Genomic DNA, 19,994 nt, shown 5'->3' on the forward strand with positions numbered 1-19,994 from the left:
AACCTTTTTCCTGCGGAAATTCTAACGGAAATTGCTTCGAATTTTCCTGCGGAATCTACTACGAGTTCTTCATCATCCATGGCACGAGTTTGAAACCTACAAAATCAAAGCCAAACAACACAAAAGAGAACCCAGATCCGCTATTTGTGATGCTGCAAATTCAATGGACATGTTAGTTTCTGTTGAAACGATCTGCAACCATGAACACGATGAAGGATGACCTTTATGCCCTAACAATGGCAAAGAATCATTCCTGCATAAAAACTTCAGAGTAATGGTTCAAATCGATCCTAAACATGATGGAAAACATGAATGCACGTACAGAAGCCATTTAAATTTCATAGAATATCAATTTGAACTTCAAGAACCTGAACGAATCGATGTAACCTTGGTGGCGCGATCTTGTCGTGTTTCTGACTTCCCAAATGGTTGGATCGAGTCCCTTAAGTCCTCAGGAGGTAGATAGGATGCTTAGGAGCGGCCGAATCTTGCTGAGGAAGAAATTCTCTTTTGCCCTACTTCTTTGAGTTTTTCTTAAAGTTATATTAGGGCTTTGCACCAACTTTTTCGTCCCTTTGTAACTTGTATAGCTTGTGTACTTATAGTGGGAGAATTTAGGGTAACAAAAACATATTAAATCCCTTTGAATCAAGTGATTTGGATTTGATTGGAATTTGATTTTAAATATTACTAATTATGGTCAATTTTCTCTCAATCATGCCAATCTTATTTGTCACAAAATTTGTGTCAAATATATGTTATTTGATGATTGATTATGATTGGAATCAAGAGCCAAATAAAATCTTTGATTTTTTCTTTGATTTATATGAATTATATTACTTTTTAAATGAATAAAATCCATATAAAATCAAATAAAACTCAATAATTTATGGCAATTGGATTGAATGTCTTGGATAACTTGAGGATCAAGATTAGATCTTAAAAACTTGGGCCCATTTTCAAGAAAGTCCATTTTGAAACTTATTTCCTTCACATTTTTCACCCAAAATTGTCCAACTTTGACAAGGCATATCTCCCTCAATTTTAAAGATATGGAAGTGTTCTAGGACTTTTTGGAAAGCCCAAGATGTCCTCTACAAGCTATTTTGGAACTACTTTTCCATTTGGAGACTTTATCTTGATGATATGGGCTTTGACAAAAAACTGCTTTTGGTCAACTTTCAAAAAGGACCTATAATCTTTTGGACCATATCTCTTAAATTAAGCATTTTTGGCCTTGGCATTAGAGAGACAAAGTTGTAGAGAATTCAATTTCCTTTAAGATAGGATGTAGTCGGGAAATTTCTGATGTTCCATGTGAAAGTTATGGCTGGTCAAAGTTGGGTTGACTTTCTCCTAGAAAACCCTAATTTAGAAACTACGAGCTTTGTTGATTTCTGAGCTTTTCTTGATGAATCATGATCAAACCTTGATCAAATGATGAATGTGACCTCAAAATATTGATGTTGACCAAAAATCAGGGGTTTTGACTGTGATTTAATCACAGTTGACTTTTAAGTCAAACTAGTCGACTATTGACTATTTGAGCTTTTGTCTGGGCAATCTTTGTGAATCAGAGCTTGAAAATTGATGTGAGGATTCTCTGAGGAATATGAGAGTCCATGAAGTCCACTTGAAATATCATAGGTTGATTTTACTTGGAGAGGAGCAAAACCCTAATTGAAAGATTGTTGCTTAGGAGACAAGTAAGTGTGCTTATTCCTCAGCATTTGAAAGTCAAGTGGATCAGAATATATAGAAATATGATGGGCAAATTTTGGGGTATGACACTTTTCAAAAAAATCAAAACAAAATTTATGCATTTTTATCAGATTTTTCAAAAAAAATTGGAAAAAGTATTCTTTTTTATCGAATTTTTCAAAAACTGTGAAAATGTTTTTGTAGTTTTACCAAAGATATTTCCAAAAACACGGTAAAAAAACATGAAAAATCTCGAAAAACCTAAAGAATGCAATAAAAACGTATACGTGCTGGTCATAAATAGCAAATGTTCAGTTGTTTGTATGAAAATTCAGAAACCCCCAGTGATTTTTGAAAAAATAAAAAATGAATAATGCTTTTGTGGAATGTATTTTTAAAATTTTACAACGTTAAAATGGGGGGTTTGGGGATAAAATTTTAACATTTATCTTCCGACCCTTACAATAAATGAATTTTGACCAAAAACCTGAATAAATAATTTATTTTTCTAAATTTTTTACTTTTTCTCTCATTCTGATCTTAAGTTCTTCGAGTAATTGAGAAAGTGATAATTTGTTTCGTACCGGAAGTTCTTGAACTAGGTTATCTGATCCACAAAAACTCCATCAAAAGTATTTGCACTAAGATGTTCTATCCACAAAAATCCATCGGAAGTCTTACTTCCAAGTTATTTGATACACACACTGTCATTTGGAAAACATACATCCAAATTTTGTGATCCTCAAAGTTAACACCGGAAGTCATGAAAGTAAGCCATCCGATATTGTTTTTAAAAATAATCCATTGGACAAAATTAAGACAAGACATCCGGTAAAAGAAAAAAATTATCGGATCTCTTTGGCCATATGATCCTAGGCTTAAAATACTTTAACCACCAGATTATTTGGTGATAGACATCCGGTTTTGGTATTTTTTTCAAACTTATTAAATTTGTTTTTTTTCTAGTGATGTGACACCGAGGACGTGACAGTCTTATTACTTCTCGTGGAGGTTTAGGACGGAGATCTCAAAAATTGATGGATGCTGAGGATGGGTGCACCTGTTCCACAACCACTACAATTCCAGGTGGGTTGTATTATACGTCTCTTCTAGTAAAGTACGGGCATCATGTTGCTCGTCATTTATGATAGGACAAGGTAAGTAAATCTCAGTTATTTTATTTTGAATAATTTTTTATTTTAGTTTTATATTTTATAATATATACTTTAAATTTTTTTAAGGAGAAAGATCTGAAGAAAGAACTCAAGGTTGTTGCGCACAGGAGTACGCCGATAAGATGGGTTACACATTGTCTCCCACCTTCGATAGAGAGGTGGTTGAGTGACTCTGGTCTCTCTTTACTCCAAAGAACTAATTTTTCGAGTATATACATAAACTAAGTATCAACAGTTGCAGAGAGATGGAATCCCGGGACATTGTTATTTCATATACCATTTGGTGAGATGACCATTACATTGTACGATGTTTCTTGTCTGCTTCACCTTTCGATTAATGGGTGATTTATGGGACCCTCCAATAGGTATCATTAAAGAAGTTCTTGTTGCTCTTGTTGTTGATATGCTGTGATTTCCATTTGAGGAGGCAACACTAGAGGTCAGTGCTTGCAGGAGTGCTTATTATAAGCTGGATTGGATTCACACCTTATTTACACGTCATTGAGTTGATTCTATATTTGATTGTGCTGCTTGAGCCTATATGATGATGCTAGTAGGTTGCACCATTTTTTGACAAGACTTTTACTTTTGTTGAGGCAAGGTATCCACTACTAATTAGGGACTTTACTGAATGTAGTAGATATAGTCGGGGGGCAGCTGTGTTGGTCACGCTTTATAAATATTTAGGAGATGCTTCCATGTTTACTTGCAAGCAGCTCGGTGGATATGTCACTCTGCTACATGTATTTATTTTAATATATTTTATTTATTATTAATTTTATTTATTGATAGTATTAACTTTGTAACAGTGTTGGACTCACGAGTATTTTCCAACTGTTGGAAAAATAGGAGAGACTCAGATTGCAACTAGCAGTGTTGGACTTTCTTGGGCTATAAGATGGATGTATAAGCAAGGAGAACAAAATGTAGATAAGTTGAGATATGTATTGGATGAGTTGACATCTGCTGATATGATATTGTACCCACTCGAGAATCATAGAGTGACTCATCTATTTGATGATATATGTTTGTACAAGGGGTGTCTGAAATAGTGTGGCACACTTGTTCCATACCATCTTGACAAATGTATATGGCAATTTGGATTTAGGAAATATATACCTCCCCACCTCCTGATGTGATCCATCCAACCAATGTGGTTACCACTCTAGTGACCTATACCTCTTCCACAATGCATCTATTGCACTACTCATATCCACATATGATCCATCATCTGCATCTACCTCTAAGTCAACTTCCATGCTTAGTTTCCTCCAATGAATATGAACACCGCCTATTGGTATCAGATCATCATCAAGTGTGTATCTTCCTAACTCATAATCACAAGGCAACCCGTAATATGTTCTAAGATCACACCATAGATTTAGTTTGTTCCCACATAACCAATGATAAATACCTCTTTGACAATGTGTCTCAAAGCAGCTCGGGACACTGATCCATGCAAATTCCCATAAAATGGACTAGTGTGCACGTGCTAAACTTCATAAACATGTTTTTGAAAAGAAGTTGTAATGTTTTCCAATTGTAACTTCAAGTTGTAATTCATAGACTCCCAACACTTGCACATGTCACCTATATTGTTCTCCAACATCTACTTTAATTTTCAATGAGCAGCCTTAACCTTAAAATGAAAAAGAAACATCAAAACAACACATTAAACATCAAAAGAATCCAAATTTTTGCTACTAATTAGGTATATACCCATTAGTCGATGTGTTACCTAAATGAAACACTTGATTGATCAATACTCCAGCAAATTTATGCATATGAGGAGTCTACCATGTGTCTTTCACATAATTAATAAATTCAAAACAATGAACACATACATGATCAGGTTGTTGCAACCAGCGATGATACTCAACCTCGTCACTAGCCCATATGACTTTCATCCATAATGCATCTATCACCTTTTGCATATCATTCACAACATATTGCTTGCATTTTGAACCAACATTTTTATTGATGTGAAATCGACAAAGCAAATTAATTGTCCTTAGAAACACAACTTCAATTTCTTTCATCAAAGAAATATATCTACCAGTCAAAATCATTTGTGGACATAACTCTTCTTTAACAAACAATTATTTCAGCTTATCCAACACTCAAAAAAAGTTATTTGTTTGCTCATATTCCATATAGGAGAATGCAACAACAAATGTCAACTCGATTGACGTCATGCCAACTATTTCAAACATATGTTGTCTATATTGTTTGTCTTATACGTATTGTCCATAATCAACACAATCGGAAAAATATTCAACAACTTGATTGAATCTAGTGGACCCAAAAAATATCTCTCATTACATCTGAGTCATCTCTTATTCTACTTCAGTAAACATAGTATGTGTCCTTTATCAGCTTAAAAAATGTTGTATCTCAGTTCTACGAATTCTTATCTCTTTTTGTAACTTACTCTTATGTTTATATGTTTGTGCGATCTGAGTGACATTCTCCGGATCTCGCTCTTTTAATGACATCAATATGTGTCTGGGTGAAACACAACGTTTTATCAAATAAACAACATGTTGTTGCTCATCTACGCTTAACCGACCAACAAACAAATGACCTTATAATATATCAGGTAAATTGTGGTTATGAATTCCATATTTTACACCAATCTTCCATCCAAAACCATCTTTGGATGGTGTTGACATGATTTTGAATGGACAACCGCATTTCTTATTGGCATTTTGTGTTCCACTATCCGTTTTCATGTACTTCTCACATTTATCACCATCAAGTATTACTCTGTTGCTTCTCCCTCCTTTTTTTATAGAGTGGTCTCCTTCCTTCCGTACCGACTAATCTATCCGTGAGCATTACTGCCCCACGTAGTCTCCGAAAGTTGGTCCTAGGCTCCTTCGAACTCAGGACCTCAAGGGGATCATACCCTTATTTACTTTATTTTTTATTCTAACCTCCTTAATCTACGTTATAACATCTTTTCGTGTGTCAAATCTTTGTGTAGTTAAGAATGCATCAACAAATATCTACACATATCTTATTTTTATTGCATATTTGTAAAGGAATTTCCATAACCGTGCAACATAAAAAAAAAGTTAATTTAAAAATAAAAACACTATCGGATACTTAACGGTAAATAATCTAGAACACAAAAATGGAAGTCATCGAATAACATTAAACCAAGTTATCTAACATCAAAGAATATACCAACAAGTTTTTGGAGGATAAAAAATAGACACCGAAGAATATAACAACGAATTCTCTGGTTAAGAAAAAAATGTACCAGATGACTTTTTTTAGAGTACTCCGATAAACATACGGTCATGATGCAAAGTTCTTCAAATTTTGAAAATTTGAGTGGATTGGTAAAATAAATGGCAAATTAGTTGGTGTTAAAAGAATAAAATGAGAATATTTTATAAATTACAGGGATAGGAGAATTAATATAGAAGTATGGACTAAAATTTTGCTATTGGCAACCGCACTTGGGCTTGCTGATTCATGACATGGCCACGAGAGAAACATAGAAATTGAGTTATCATCTTCAAATGAGAATATCTAACAATGGAAAGAGTAAAGCATATTAAATACATGTAATATCAATCATATACAAACATCAATCATTTTCATCATGTAATATAATGACACATGAAACATAATCATCATCTACTATGACACATGAATTCAATTACCCCTAGTTGATAATAGAAGTAAGTAGATGAGATATCTTTCACTCATTGAACAAAAAACTTTTTTAGACTATATCACTCAATCAAGTTTAACATCTAACAATAGCATCATGGTATTTCAAATGTTCAATCACATACTAATTTCTTGTGATCCAAATTCTAAAGGTGTCACACTTTCTCCATACCATATCCCTCATCTAATGCACTTGTTGATTTTTGTTAGTTGGAGATTCGATTATATCTTGTCAATTTCGACAGTTTTCTGAATAAAACATTTAATCTATAAGCACCTTTCACTGTGGTCCTGATGTGGCAAACATGTCCCTACTCTCAAATGACGTCCATAACTTAGGGACAAAATGGCCATGTGATGTTTGTGTGTGAGCAAATGACCATGTGTAGGACACAATTAAAAGTCCATTAAGCAAATTATCAAGTCCTAATCGGACAACCACACATGCAGCTTACAATTGGGATTTGATCATTATTGAACAAATAATCATCAACCCATATTTTTTTCTTTAAGTTTGTTAACATATTGGACCCTAAGACTGCTATAATACAAGTGATGTACCATTATGCAATAGGACCATTTTCTTCAATGTTTCACAAATTCACTAGAATGATGTCAACCTACCGGATAAAAACTAAAGATGAGGTGTTATAAGTTAGGTGTTGATAGAAAAACCAATTGAAATACAACTGAAGATTTTTCGAAGTAATATAAGTGATGAGTAAACTTTAAAAAAATTTGAATCTTTATGTATAAAAATGAGAACTCAGCATGAGATCATTTCATCGTACACCTCTGAACATAATGGTCATGATGAAAGGAGGGACAGGACTATCATAAGCGGACTATCATAAGCATGATATGATGCATGTTGAAATATAAGAAAATTCCACGTGATTTTTGGGGTAATGAAGTTGTCACAATTGTCTGTTATGTGCTTTAACATGAGTCCAACCAAGATATTATACAGGGTTCCAGAGGCAATTTGGTCAGGTTACACTCCATTTGGGAAGCACTTGAGGATCTCTAAATCTTTATGTTTCAAGAACATCCCATACCAAATAAGGTTACTAAGTCTTTATGTTTTAAGCACATCCCATACTAAATAAGGTAAAAACTTGACGATAAGAGCGAAAATATTATTCTTGTAGGATACCACATTGTAGGTTCATACAAGTAATACAACCATGCTATCTAGAGAAGTGTTTAAAGTAGATATGTTACAAATACTAATCATTAATGTTAGAATTGATAGAGTCAAGATATTTTTTTCACCTTCAAGTGTGCCATTTGTATTTCATGATAACCTGACTGAGCCTCATCTACATGAAAGAGGTGTTACACAAGTAGACACCCATGAATATCTTAAAGGACTAAATTTCCAATTAGAAGTCTTTAAAAATATGATGTCATTTTTACAAAATAATTAGTCTTATTTGTTAATGATGAGCCTCTCAGCTATGCAAAAGCAGCTACATCTTCTATGTCAATTACTAATATGAAAGAATAAAATAAGCGAATGAGAGGACCTATTACACCCACTCTCCTTACCAACATAAAAGAGGCCCATTACAGACAAATGGGTCTACAAAATGAAGCACCTCCCAAATGGTTCCATTTCGAAACAAATGACAAGAATTTTTGTAAAGGAGTTCTTACAAAATATTGGCATTGACTTCACATTATTTTTTTTCACTTATCGCAAGAATTGAGATGGTAGTTATGGCTAACTTATTGTAATGAAATCTAGTTCAACTAGATGTCATATTTTTTATTTATCAAAGGTTATCTTGAGTAGGATGTTTATGTTGAACACCCTCAAAGCTTCATTGTGAAAGGAGAAAATAATAAGGTCTTGAAGCTTAATAAGGCTCTATATTCCTTGAAATAAGCTTCAAGAGTTTGGAATAAGAAGATTGGTGAATTCATAAAGCATATTAGTTATTCCAAGTGTATCGTTAAAGATGGAATCTATGTGAAAGGCATGAATGAAAACAATCTCAGCATAATATTTCTATAAGTGGATGAACTACTCTTCACAGGAAGAAATCATATTGAGATTGGGAATCTCAAATTTAACATGAGCAGTGAATTTGATATGAATGACTTAGGAGATCATCGTTACTTATTTGCCGTTGAATTTGCTTCGACCATGAAAGGCTTGGTAATTCACTATAGAAAGTACATTATTGATATTCTAAAGAGATTTAATAGGATAATGAATAATACAACAAGTACTTCTTTGAAAGCAAATTCAAAATTAACCAAAACTGAAGATGACAAGATATTCGATACACTTTATACAAACAGATGGTGGGATGCTTGAGATATGCTTGCGATTCCAAACTTGGTATATGTCATTGTGCAAATATGGTGACCAGATATCATTATGGGTTTCCATCAAACGTTGCTTGACATTAGATATTGTCCTTATTGAATTTGAATTTGAATTTACACCTTGATCTCACATAAGCATCTTGATAAATAAATCTTAATTAAAGTTTCTTCTTAATTGATGAAAACTTCACGTCATAATGTTATCATCATATAAACTATCGTGAACATCTAACGGTTGTAAATAGTTGTACATGCAAGCACGTTTATCCACAAAAATCTCTAGCGCAGGTTTTGAGTTAAGCTTGTATAAGATCTTTCTTTTGTTTGTGGAAGGTTGTTGGGTTGATCATGTGAAAAAACTTGAGTATTTTGAAAGGTTGTTTGGGTTGAACCTGTGAAAAGTTAGAGTTTGATTTTAGTGGAAACTCTTGGAGACTGGAGTAGCCCAAGTGGTTTAAGCTTAACCATGATAATTCTCTAGTGTGCTATTTCTATCATTTATCTCTTTTATTTCTTTCATTTATTATTTTGCTACTTGTTGATCATTATCTTATGTCTTTCATTATTTTGCTGCTTATTTCTTTGTATTTTCTCTTCTCTATCTTTTCGTTGCTCCATCTCTATTTTCTCATTTATTCTAAAATAAATATTTTAATATCAAAAGTTTCTATTAACGAGTTTTTTAAGAAATTTGATCAACACAATTCACCTTTCCCCCTTTTTTTGTTTGGAGTTAATTGGTCAACAAATGTGTCCAAATGAAGAATACTTTGAGCCTTTGAAGCCAAAGGAAGATGGAGTAGTTCACCTTGGTGACAACAAGGCTTTCACGATCTATTGTGTTGGTACATTAAACTTAAAATGTTTGATGATTGTGAGTTCCTTATACATATTGTGTATTATATTCTAGAGCTCAAACAAAATTTTGTATCCATAAGCATGTTTTATTATTTTGGCTATTAGACAAGAGTTGAACATGGACCGTTGAATATTTTGCATGATGGAGTGATCATAAACAAATGGTCTAAAATATGTGGAATATATATTTTAGAAGGTTCTAATGTAGTTGTTCATTCATCATAATCAGTTAGTGATGAATTTAATAACAAAAACAAACTATAGAATATGAGGTCAAAGCATGATAGATGCTTGAAGGTTGTTTTAGAGCTCTTTAATGAGAGTTGCAGAATACAAGGGATAGAAACACATTTGACCATTGAGTTGTTATTAAGTTTACAGGGTAAGGCCGGTGCCATAGCAGCTTACTTGGTCGACCACTTAACATTTACAAGATTAAACTTCCAAACACTAATGGAGGTTTATAGTAGGAAAAATATACGCTACTATATTTTAAATGTCATCAAAGCTCTGCTTATTGATCAAATCAAGCTTATCCAACTTAAGGTAAAGTTTTGGATTATGTCTTCAACAATTATCAAAGAGGTGGGAAGGGTTGTGAGTTATGTGAAGTGGAACATGTATGATCAAAGTTCATCATTTGTAGATGTATTACTTTTAGTGAGTATTGTCAGGAGAAAAAAGAGTAAAGACCTGGAGATGAAGGTTTTAGAAACTATAGTGGAAAAGACTTAGTTTGAGATAAAAGTTCCTGCTATAGATACTAGTAGTAGTGAGGGAATGATTATGAATTCCTCTAATTATCATTTGACTCGTGATAAGATAAGGAGAAAGATTGTATCATCTCAAAGGTACGATTATGCTAGCCTTGGATGTTATGCTTTGAATGTGACTGAATGGTTGAAAACCTTCGAAACATGGACCTTTAGGGAAGCGTTTAGAAGTCGGTGAAGTCAAATATGATTAAAAAAATATGCTTGTGGGCATGTTAGATTACCTAAGCAAGAAAAGATGGTTATAATCAAGTGGATGCAAGTGGCAAGATCAAAGTTCAAGCATGTCTTACTCTTGATCAAGTTTGTTGAATGATGATTCAAATAGGATAGAGCAACAAAGTGGTTGAGGGGTAAATTGGCATCACCTTAATTTAAAGTCAAGGTGGAAAATTTTAGAAGGATGCCTTACAACTTTGAGTGATTAAAAGAAATAAAACATGTTTAGATTTTTTCTAAAATCAGAAGGCCAAAAAGTAGCACAAAAGTCATTGGAAGATGTTGGATTCGTGGAGCGGTTTGGTAGGTGGTGACTAGCAGCAATGTCGAGATCTGTTGAGGTGGCGGTCTGGTGACCAATTGGAAGTCTGCTTTAGCGAATCCTGGAGGTTCTAGGAGACGCGGTGGGGAAGCTTACAGAGGTATGATCATCAAGCAGCTAGTAGCAATGCGAGTTAGATATGGTAGCAGTTCAGGTCTATCGTACACTAGATTCTGTTCAGTCGGTTTGCATGTGTTAGACTTGGTTGTTTTGGTTCACAGATTCGTTTGTTAATGAGTTGTATTTCTGACCCATTAGGGACCCGTTGAAGTTTCTGCAATTATAAATATGTATCTCTATCATTCTTGTTTTCACAACCTTCAAAATATAGTCTTAAAGATAGAGAGAAGAGGTGAAAATCCTAGTAGGAAAATTTAGAGAGACCACAATAGAAATTTATGGGAGTTCTTGAAATTTGGAAAATCTTTAGAGGTATCTAAGCGGGATAGAAAACACTTCTAGACACTTTGGATTTGTGTGATTCACTGATTCATATATAGATAGTTGTAGAGATTAAAAACACTTGGGTAGAAAATAAGGTTTGTTATTGAGAACTTGAGTGACTATTTTCTTGTAACTCATTTGTAATCTCTTATAACAATTTTTGAATGTATACTAAATTAGAGAGTCTCTCTCTCTCTCTCTCTCTCTCTCTCTCTCTCTCTCTCTCTCTCTCTCTCTCTCTCTCTCTCTCTCTCTCTCTCTCTCTCTCTCTCTCTCTCTCTCTCTCTCTCTCTCTCTCTCTCTATCAAAGTAGATCAATTTGATCGAACTGGATAAACAAATTTATCTATATTTTTGTCTTTTATATTCCTATTGTTTGATGTGAATTTGCTTATAATATTTGACAAATTATTTTGTTATTCTAGATCATTTATTTTAGTTGTCATTATTCTTAATCTCACATATCAAATTTTTTTAGTCTGTTTGAAACTATCAACAAAACGATTTACAAATCGAGACAAATGTAATAGTTCCCTACTTAGTTTTTCCTTGTCTTAAGGAAAATGCTTTATTTTCTTGATGAATTGAATGCAAATAGTTCTCCAAAAGAAAGTATCTAAGCCCACCTAAGCTACTCATTCCTAGCTTGGGCCGGGAACCTTATAGCCCCACACTCTTTCAAATTTTCAATCATACTCTAACTTCTTATGACTCAAATGGTGCCACATTTTCTTCATCCCACATACCCCTCATCTAATCCACTTGTTAATTTTTGTTAGTTAGAGATCCTATAATATCTTGTCATTTTCGACTATTTTCCGAATAAAACTTTTACCTATAAGCACCTTTCATGTGGTCCTGATATGGCTAACTTGTCCCTACCCTCAAATGCCGTCCATAACTTAGGGACAAAATGACATGTGAATTTTGTGTTTAACCATATGGCCATGTGTAGGACACTAATAAAAATCCATTAACCAAATTACAAAAGTCCTAATCAAACAACCACACATGCAGTGCAGCCTATAATTGGGATTTCATAATTATTGAACAAATAATCATTAACCTAAATGTTTTTTCCTTAAATATATTAACACGTTTTTAATTACTATATCTTAAGAAAAAGAAACATAAAAAACCAAATCTTATGTTAATTTTGAAAATTGGAAACAAAACATTCTCCCACTATGACAACTATAAGACAAGTTCTGTAGCATTATGCTATAGGGACCCTTTTTGCTTCATTGTTTCCCACTACTTGAAAACCTAACATGCACAGTTTCTTGGCAGTGCCTTCAAAGAATTAATACTCAAATGTTCTTCTTTCTTTTTTTTTAATTTATTTATTTAATTTCAACAAAACTTTTTACAGCCTGTCCTTCTTTTTTATCAATAAGTCATAAAAATAAAATAAAATTTACAAAAAGAACCTTATTCCTCCAAATACTCAAAGCATGCAAATTGCAAAGCACTATTCTTTTCTTTTTCTTTTCACTTTTTTAGGTATTCTAAAGCACATTTTTGAGATATTAACAAAGCTATTTTTATTTCTTTTGTTCATAAAAAGTAACAAAGCCATCTTTGACTGTACCATAAATGTCAATATGAATAATAGTATCAATATATATAACTTTACTTACATTGCATTTCAAAATCCTCAAATACAATTTTTTTTAAAATCACACTGATATAGAAATTGCATATATCAGCTTCTCAAAATCTCAATAAAAAAAACTATATCATCACCACAATTTTATCGAATTCATCTGACACATACCAACTTCTCAAAATCCCGGTAAAAAAAAAAAGACTATATCATCGCCACGATTTTGTCAAATTCATTGCACACATACCATCGCCACGATTTTGTCAAATTCATTGCACACATACCAGCTTCTTGAAATCTCAATAAAAAATGAGTATATCATCACCACAATTTTGTCAAATTCATCGGACACATACCAGCTTCTCAAAATATCGATAAAAAAATTATATTTTCACCACGATTTAGTCAAACTCATCGCGGCCCATTCAAACATACACAAGAGAGTAAAGACACAGAGGAATAATAATGATAGTAATAATGATCTTGAATGTTGAATATCGGTGTGAGATTTATCTTTAAGGCTACTACAACTACTTTAATTATGATTCCATGGTCTTCTTCTTCTTCCTCTTTGTCAGAGTCTTGATCCAACTTTTTCTGACTTTAACTGTTCCTCCTTCAACCTTGTTGCTTACGTGGCAAACACCACCAGATTTTTTCCACCTTATGAGCTGGAACATGTGACCGATTCTCTTTCGCCACCTGAATATGTCACGTGACTTTCCATGCTCTATCACACTCTTGGTCTCTAATTTCTTGTCCTTATGGTTGTTATTGCAATTCTCTAGGGTCACCTTTGAGACACTATTCTTTTCCCACAAGGCTGCCCCATTTTCTTCAAACTTGATTGATATGAATGACTCTTCTGCAAAAGTTTTTTTAAAGTCATTCTCATTTCTCATTCCTATGTACTAAAGAATCAAAGCAAAATGTATTGAAATTTCCTCCCAAAAAAGTTGAAAAAGGAATAAAAAACTTTTTGTTTTAATTTTATTTTATTCATTTTTTTTGTCTAATAGCATATTGACCCCATAAATAAAAATATCGCAGATTCAAATTCGTAACTCCTACAATAAAATGCTTACGTCTACAATAGAATGGTTACGTCTCTAATCAACTGAGCTAAGATTGTTAAGGTTGAAAATCAAATTTTAAAAAAACTCTAATCAATTGAGCTAAGATTTTGTTAAGGTTGAAAATAGATATATTTTTTAAAATTAATTACTATGTACCTAATTTTTCTGCGAAGTTACTATGCTACCGACGAATTTAACCAAATTTGACATTTTTTTTATCATATAGTACTGTGTATTAGAGGTGACACAAGGACATAAAGGTAAAAATAAATAGATATATCTTTTTAATAATGGTAGCTTATACTTTTTTTATGATAAACATGAATATGAATGACATTTTGCCAAATTAGTTGTGTACCCTAATTCCCTACCAAATCCATAGACCATAAACTTGCAATATACTACAATTTTTCTGCGTCATAATTAATAATGGTATTACTCCCAATTAGAAAACAATGACCCAACTGAAAACTCTTTTTGACCTTAATTTCGTCATCATTATAACCTAATCTTCCACATGAAGACACACAAACATGCATTCATAATAATTCATAATTCTTTTTCAATCATCAAAGAAATTAATGGACACCAAAACCTCCTTTCACCTAACCATGAAAATAAAATAAAAAACTTTTATTTTTCCCATTTTCATTTTCATAAACATAATATTTAATGATAAAAATAATTGTGTAGATTAATCATTGAAATTAGAGTAAATAAATAATATTAATATTGATTATGGTACCTTCTGGACTTGGAGAGAGATCATCATAGTGATTATTGGTATGAGATTTGCATTGGCGAGATTCAAGGCGAGTGAAGAGAGAACCAAAAGCAAAGATCTTATGAATAGAAGAAGAATTCGGTGGTTTTTGTGAATCACCACCTTTTATGGAGGAAGCACGGTGGTTCTGATGGTGGCGCCGCCCTTGTTTTGCAACCAATAGAAGAAGTCTTTCATTCAAACACAAAGGACATACACCAACAACTACTTGCTTTGGATGGAAATAGCAACATGATTTTTCATCCTTATATCCATTTCTATTCATTTTTGAGACTATAGGAAGAAGAAGGTGAATTGTGAGAAGGGGAGTTTTTAATGTTAAAGAAATGTGATGTGGAGTAATTAAAATGAATGGAAGGTATAATAGAGAGAATTTATATGTTGGGAAAGTGTGAAACTAAATTGGAAGGTCATGGGTGTGGGCCTACAAGTGAAAGATGTATGAGTCAGAAGAATGTGTATATATGTACTTCTTTTGTGTTGTGTAGTGCAATTTAAGTTGTGGGTTATGATTTATACACCACAAGGTTCCAAGGTTTTAACACACTTTTGCAATAAAAATAAAGAGGTTTAACTCATAAGTTTTTTACCCAAATAATTTATTTTTGCTATAATAATTAAGTAAATTATTATTATATTATTTAAAAATATTTATTTAAATTGTTAAACTTTTTTTTTTTGAATCAATAAAATATTGGATTAATTCAAAAAACAGTACAAAGCATGGTGATCACTAAGGATCCAACCCACTACCAAGCATTTACAATAAAAGTTGAGCTATGTAATCTCTATATTTCATAGTATACCACCCCCTATGTATGATGGTGTCTTTAATTATATTTACAATCGTATTGCTATCAAAACTTTGTCCAAAGCAAGTAGTGTTCCTATGCTGCCAGCACCCATAAATTGTTTCAGCAAGGGCCAATTTCATGATACCACATTTCTTGCCTTTGCCACTGCAGTATCGTGTAAGCCAAGCCTTCTCTATAAGTCATTGTTGTGGAAGTCTCTCAACTTGCAGCCACTGTAGTATGGAATTCCAGATACTCTGCATAGTGGTGCATTCAAAGAACAAGTGCTCAATATTACTATTTTAAATTGTTAAACTTAAAATAGTAATAACGAATTATTGGTGACATAATTAATCAAAGATAGAATAGTAATACCAATTATTTACTTAGTATAATATTTCAATTTGTATAAATATTCCTCTCTGGTTCATGTAAATACATACAAGACTAAATTACAGTTTTGGTTCCCCTATTTTGGTGTTTTCATGATTTTAATCTCCCTATTTTGTTTTTAAACACTTTTGATCTCTCATCCTCATTTTGGCTAAAAAGAACACTTATGCGTCACTTTTTAAAATAAGTAGTTCATCCTCAAGTGAGGATGAGGGACCAAAAGTGAGGATGAGAGACAAAAAAAAGTATTCTAAAATGTGACACATAAGCATTTTTTGTAGTCAAAGTGGGAATGAGAGACCAAAAGTGTTTAAAAACAAAATAGGGGGACTAAAATCGTGAAAACACAAAAATAGGGGGACCAAAACTGTAATTTAGCCTACATTCAATTTCTACTTTGAAAGATATAAGTGTTACCATTATACTTTCTTCTTATTTTTTCTCAGTTTGATATTATAACTTGAATAGTAACTAATATCATCATATTAGTTCACAGATATTAATTAAGTTAGATTCAAATATCCGATTTTTCTCAACACCTTATTAGCACGACCGTTTCTATCAGATGTTTTTACTACACTAAGGAATGTAACACCCGTATTTATTATTTCGTATTTTATTTTATTATTTGGTAATTATGTGGATTAAGTGTGTTTATAGGTGCTTAATTATGTGGCTTTATGTTATTTATGGAGTTTTACTAGTAAATGATATAAGTTGGTGATTAGACTAGTTATTGGGCCTATGATAGGATTAGCATTAGAGAGGTGTTAATTAGGGCCCATTAGTAATTAGAAGATAGTAAGGGTTTAACAAAACAAGGGTTTTAGAGGAAAATAGAATTAGAAGCTCATTTGGGATTTTTGGTGAAAGAAGAGAAGAGAGAAGAGAAAGAGAGATTGAAGATTAGAGTTGACTTCAATCCAAATCCCAGGGTAAGGGTAGAGTTCTTTCATGCTAAAGGGATGTATGATGATGTTTAGGGTGGGGTTTGATTATTTGTTGTATCCATGGAATTGTGTGTAGAATTTTAGGGTTTATGATGAAAATGCATGAATCTTTTATTGGAAATGTGTTTTAATTGATGTTTGATGATAAGTGATGATAGATTTCGTGATTATATGTGTTTAATTGCTGTTTAGAATGAGTTTTGGATGATGGATGAATGATTACACAGGTCTGTCATTGCTGTGATTTTTCTACATAATCGCACGTCCGCTAAGCGGACGCGAGGCCGCTAAGCGGATGCTGTTTGTTTTTGAAAAATAAAGATGGCTCGCTAAGCGGAGCCAGTCCGCTAAGCGAAGCCTGATTTGCATTTTGCTACTGTTTTAGTCCACTTGAAGCGGGGTTATTGAAATTGTATTTCCATAAGCGCGCTTGAAGGTCGCTAAGCGGGCCTTGCTGTGCAAAACTTGTTCAAACTTTGACATGATGTATCTTTTGAACCGTAACTTGTTTTTAAATGCCGTTTGAACTTCCATGAAGCTATATTTGATGTTTTTCCATTGTATATGCTTTGAATATCCTTTGAAATCATTATGAATTCTTTCTTTGAATTGAATTGCTTTATGTTGTGAATGTTGTTGTGAAGTGAAGTATTGTTGTATGATGATGATGCAACATAGCGACGTGATTGTAAAGTGACGCATTCTTATGAATGATGATGATTTTGTTGTTGTTGTTGAAGTTCGACATTTGATTGAAAATGTTCGATGGTTGTTTAGATGATGTTGTGACGTATTGTTATGTTGTATTTATGGATGTGCATCATTGAGTCGCATCCATTTCATATTGCATGCCTAAAACTTATGGCAAAAACGACGGCCTGAAAACTATGGAAAACACGACGACCTTAATGGGAGATAGCGATGATGTGCCCAATGGCAAATTTTGAGATGATGGGAGTTTTACTCCAAATGGTACCACATGCATTTGCATAAATCGAGTCACATGTGAATTTCATTTGAGTCTTATGTGATTATGTTGTTGTGACTTGATGAAGATATGTTTGTTGTGATGTGATGACTTGACGATGAGATGTTTGTCGTGATGTGTTAGAATCTTACTTGTGAATTGCATATATTGTCATGGTTGATTGTTGACATTGTTGTCGTTTCATAAGTTGATTATGTGATGTGAATTGTTGTATTGAATGTTGTGATGAGAAGTGGTGACCAATGTATGATCTTTTCTCTTGCTTTGAATATTATCATACGTTTCTTTATAATGAATGATATCTCACCCCTTTTGATTGAATGTTACCTTGGTAACGTGCAGGTAACGACGTGGAGTAGCCGTTTACCTTTTAGCTCGTATCAGTGTGTCTATTCCCTGATATGTAGCACTCGAGGGATGTCTAGCTTGTCTTGACTATGTCATGTTGTCTTGTCGTTTTTGTTATTATATTTGGATATTGTTATCTCTCGTTGGATTATGTTGTTATGTCCTACAAAGATATGTTGGATTTTTAGTTGCCCATGTTTGGCATGTATGACTTGAATAATGTTGTTGATGTTGTTTCGCTGCGTTATTATGACTATTTGATATTAATGTTTTATGGATGTGAGTTTCATCTGTATTAGTTGCTATGTATCTATATATATGTGAGCATGTGTATGATTTGTTTTACGATGTAATTGTGACGCCTCAAATGTGATGTATGTTTTGAGACTTTTACACTCTGATTTTCATGTATATTTGCAGGGTAGATTTGGGGTGTTACAAGCAGGGCCAACCCTGTGGGGATGCAAGGAGCGCCACCGCACATGGCCTCCAAATTTAATTGAGCCTTAATATAAATAAATAATTAAATAATATATAAGCCTTGAGAGAACTTTTAGTCACATGATTAAGTATAGCCAAGCGGTTCTGGGGTTTTTTTGGATATGAGACCTTATGGGTTTGAAACCAAACTTCTCAATTCTTAAAGCATAAATTTTCTATTTTTTTCATTATTAAAGAAAGAGTAATGCTAACATGTGCCATAAGGGCACATGTTAAGAAACCTAAAAATAGAAAAATTATGTTGGAAAAAACAATAGAAAAATTAATTATCAACTTTTAATTAAAACAATGCACAATTTCCAAGAATAAGTTTATACATTTATCTCTTAACATGTACCATTAGGGCGCATTTTAGTATCTATAATATAAATAAGTAATTGTTTTGGAAATCACAAAAATGCCCTTTTAATATCTTAGTTTAAATTATTAATTTGGGGGCAAAAAATGTATTTTGTTGGTTTTTTCCAACTCACTTTTCACTTTCCACTTTTCACTTATCACTTTTCACTTTTTCACTTTTCACTTTTTATTACTTTACTAATATTATTTCTAATAAATTAGTAATCAAAATATTTTATTAAATTATTTTTTAATAAAAAGATTATTATGATCATTCTAAATGATTGTTAATCTACATTTAAATTGTATTTAATTTTTAAAAATTAATTTTAATAATTGAATATTAATAACGAAGAAATATATTTTGAAATAGTTTTTATTTTAAGACAATATTTTTTAAGAAAATAATAATAATTTTAGTTTTAAAAAATTATTTCAATTAAAATGAATTTAAAAATATACTTGAAAATGTGTGTTATTGGATAAAATACAAAAATGCGTGTCACTTATATTTAACTTTAATTTATATGATTCAATCAAATATTAGAAAAAATATTTGTTATTGATGTCATTTCACAAATATATGTTATCAATGTAAATAGGAGAAATATATATATATATATATATATATATATATATATATATATATATATATATATATATATATATATATATATCTACGGGAAAAAAGTGTATTACTTA

At 32.4% G+C, this 19,994-nt stretch overlaps 1 protein-coding gene across 1 annotated transcript; it reads right to left on the reverse strand.

The window, feature by feature from the left end:
* Positions 1-13,479: 13,479 nt before the first annotated feature.
* On the reverse strand, positions 13,480-15,417 carry LOC131655716 (uncharacterized). Its single transcript, XM_058925537.1, has 2 exons — positions 14,941-15,417; positions 13,480-13,984 (listed from the first exon to the last, which is right to left on the reverse strand). The coding sequence occupies exons 1-2, from the start codon at positions 15,242-15,244 to the stop codon at positions 13,659-13,661; spliced, it is 630 nt and encodes a 209-aa protein (XP_058781520.1). The 5' UTR covers positions 15,245-15,417; the 3' UTR covers positions 13,480-13,658.
* Between the last annotated feature and the right edge of the window lie 4,577 nt (positions 15,418-19,994).

Source organism: Vicia villosa, linkage group LG3 (assembly GCF_029867415.1).
Source record: "Vicia villosa cultivar HV-30 ecotype Madison, WI linkage group LG3, Vvil1.0, whole genome shotgun sequence".
Classification (NCBI taxonomy): domain Eukaryota; kingdom Viridiplantae; phylum Streptophyta; class Magnoliopsida; order Fabales; family Fabaceae; genus Vicia; species Vicia villosa.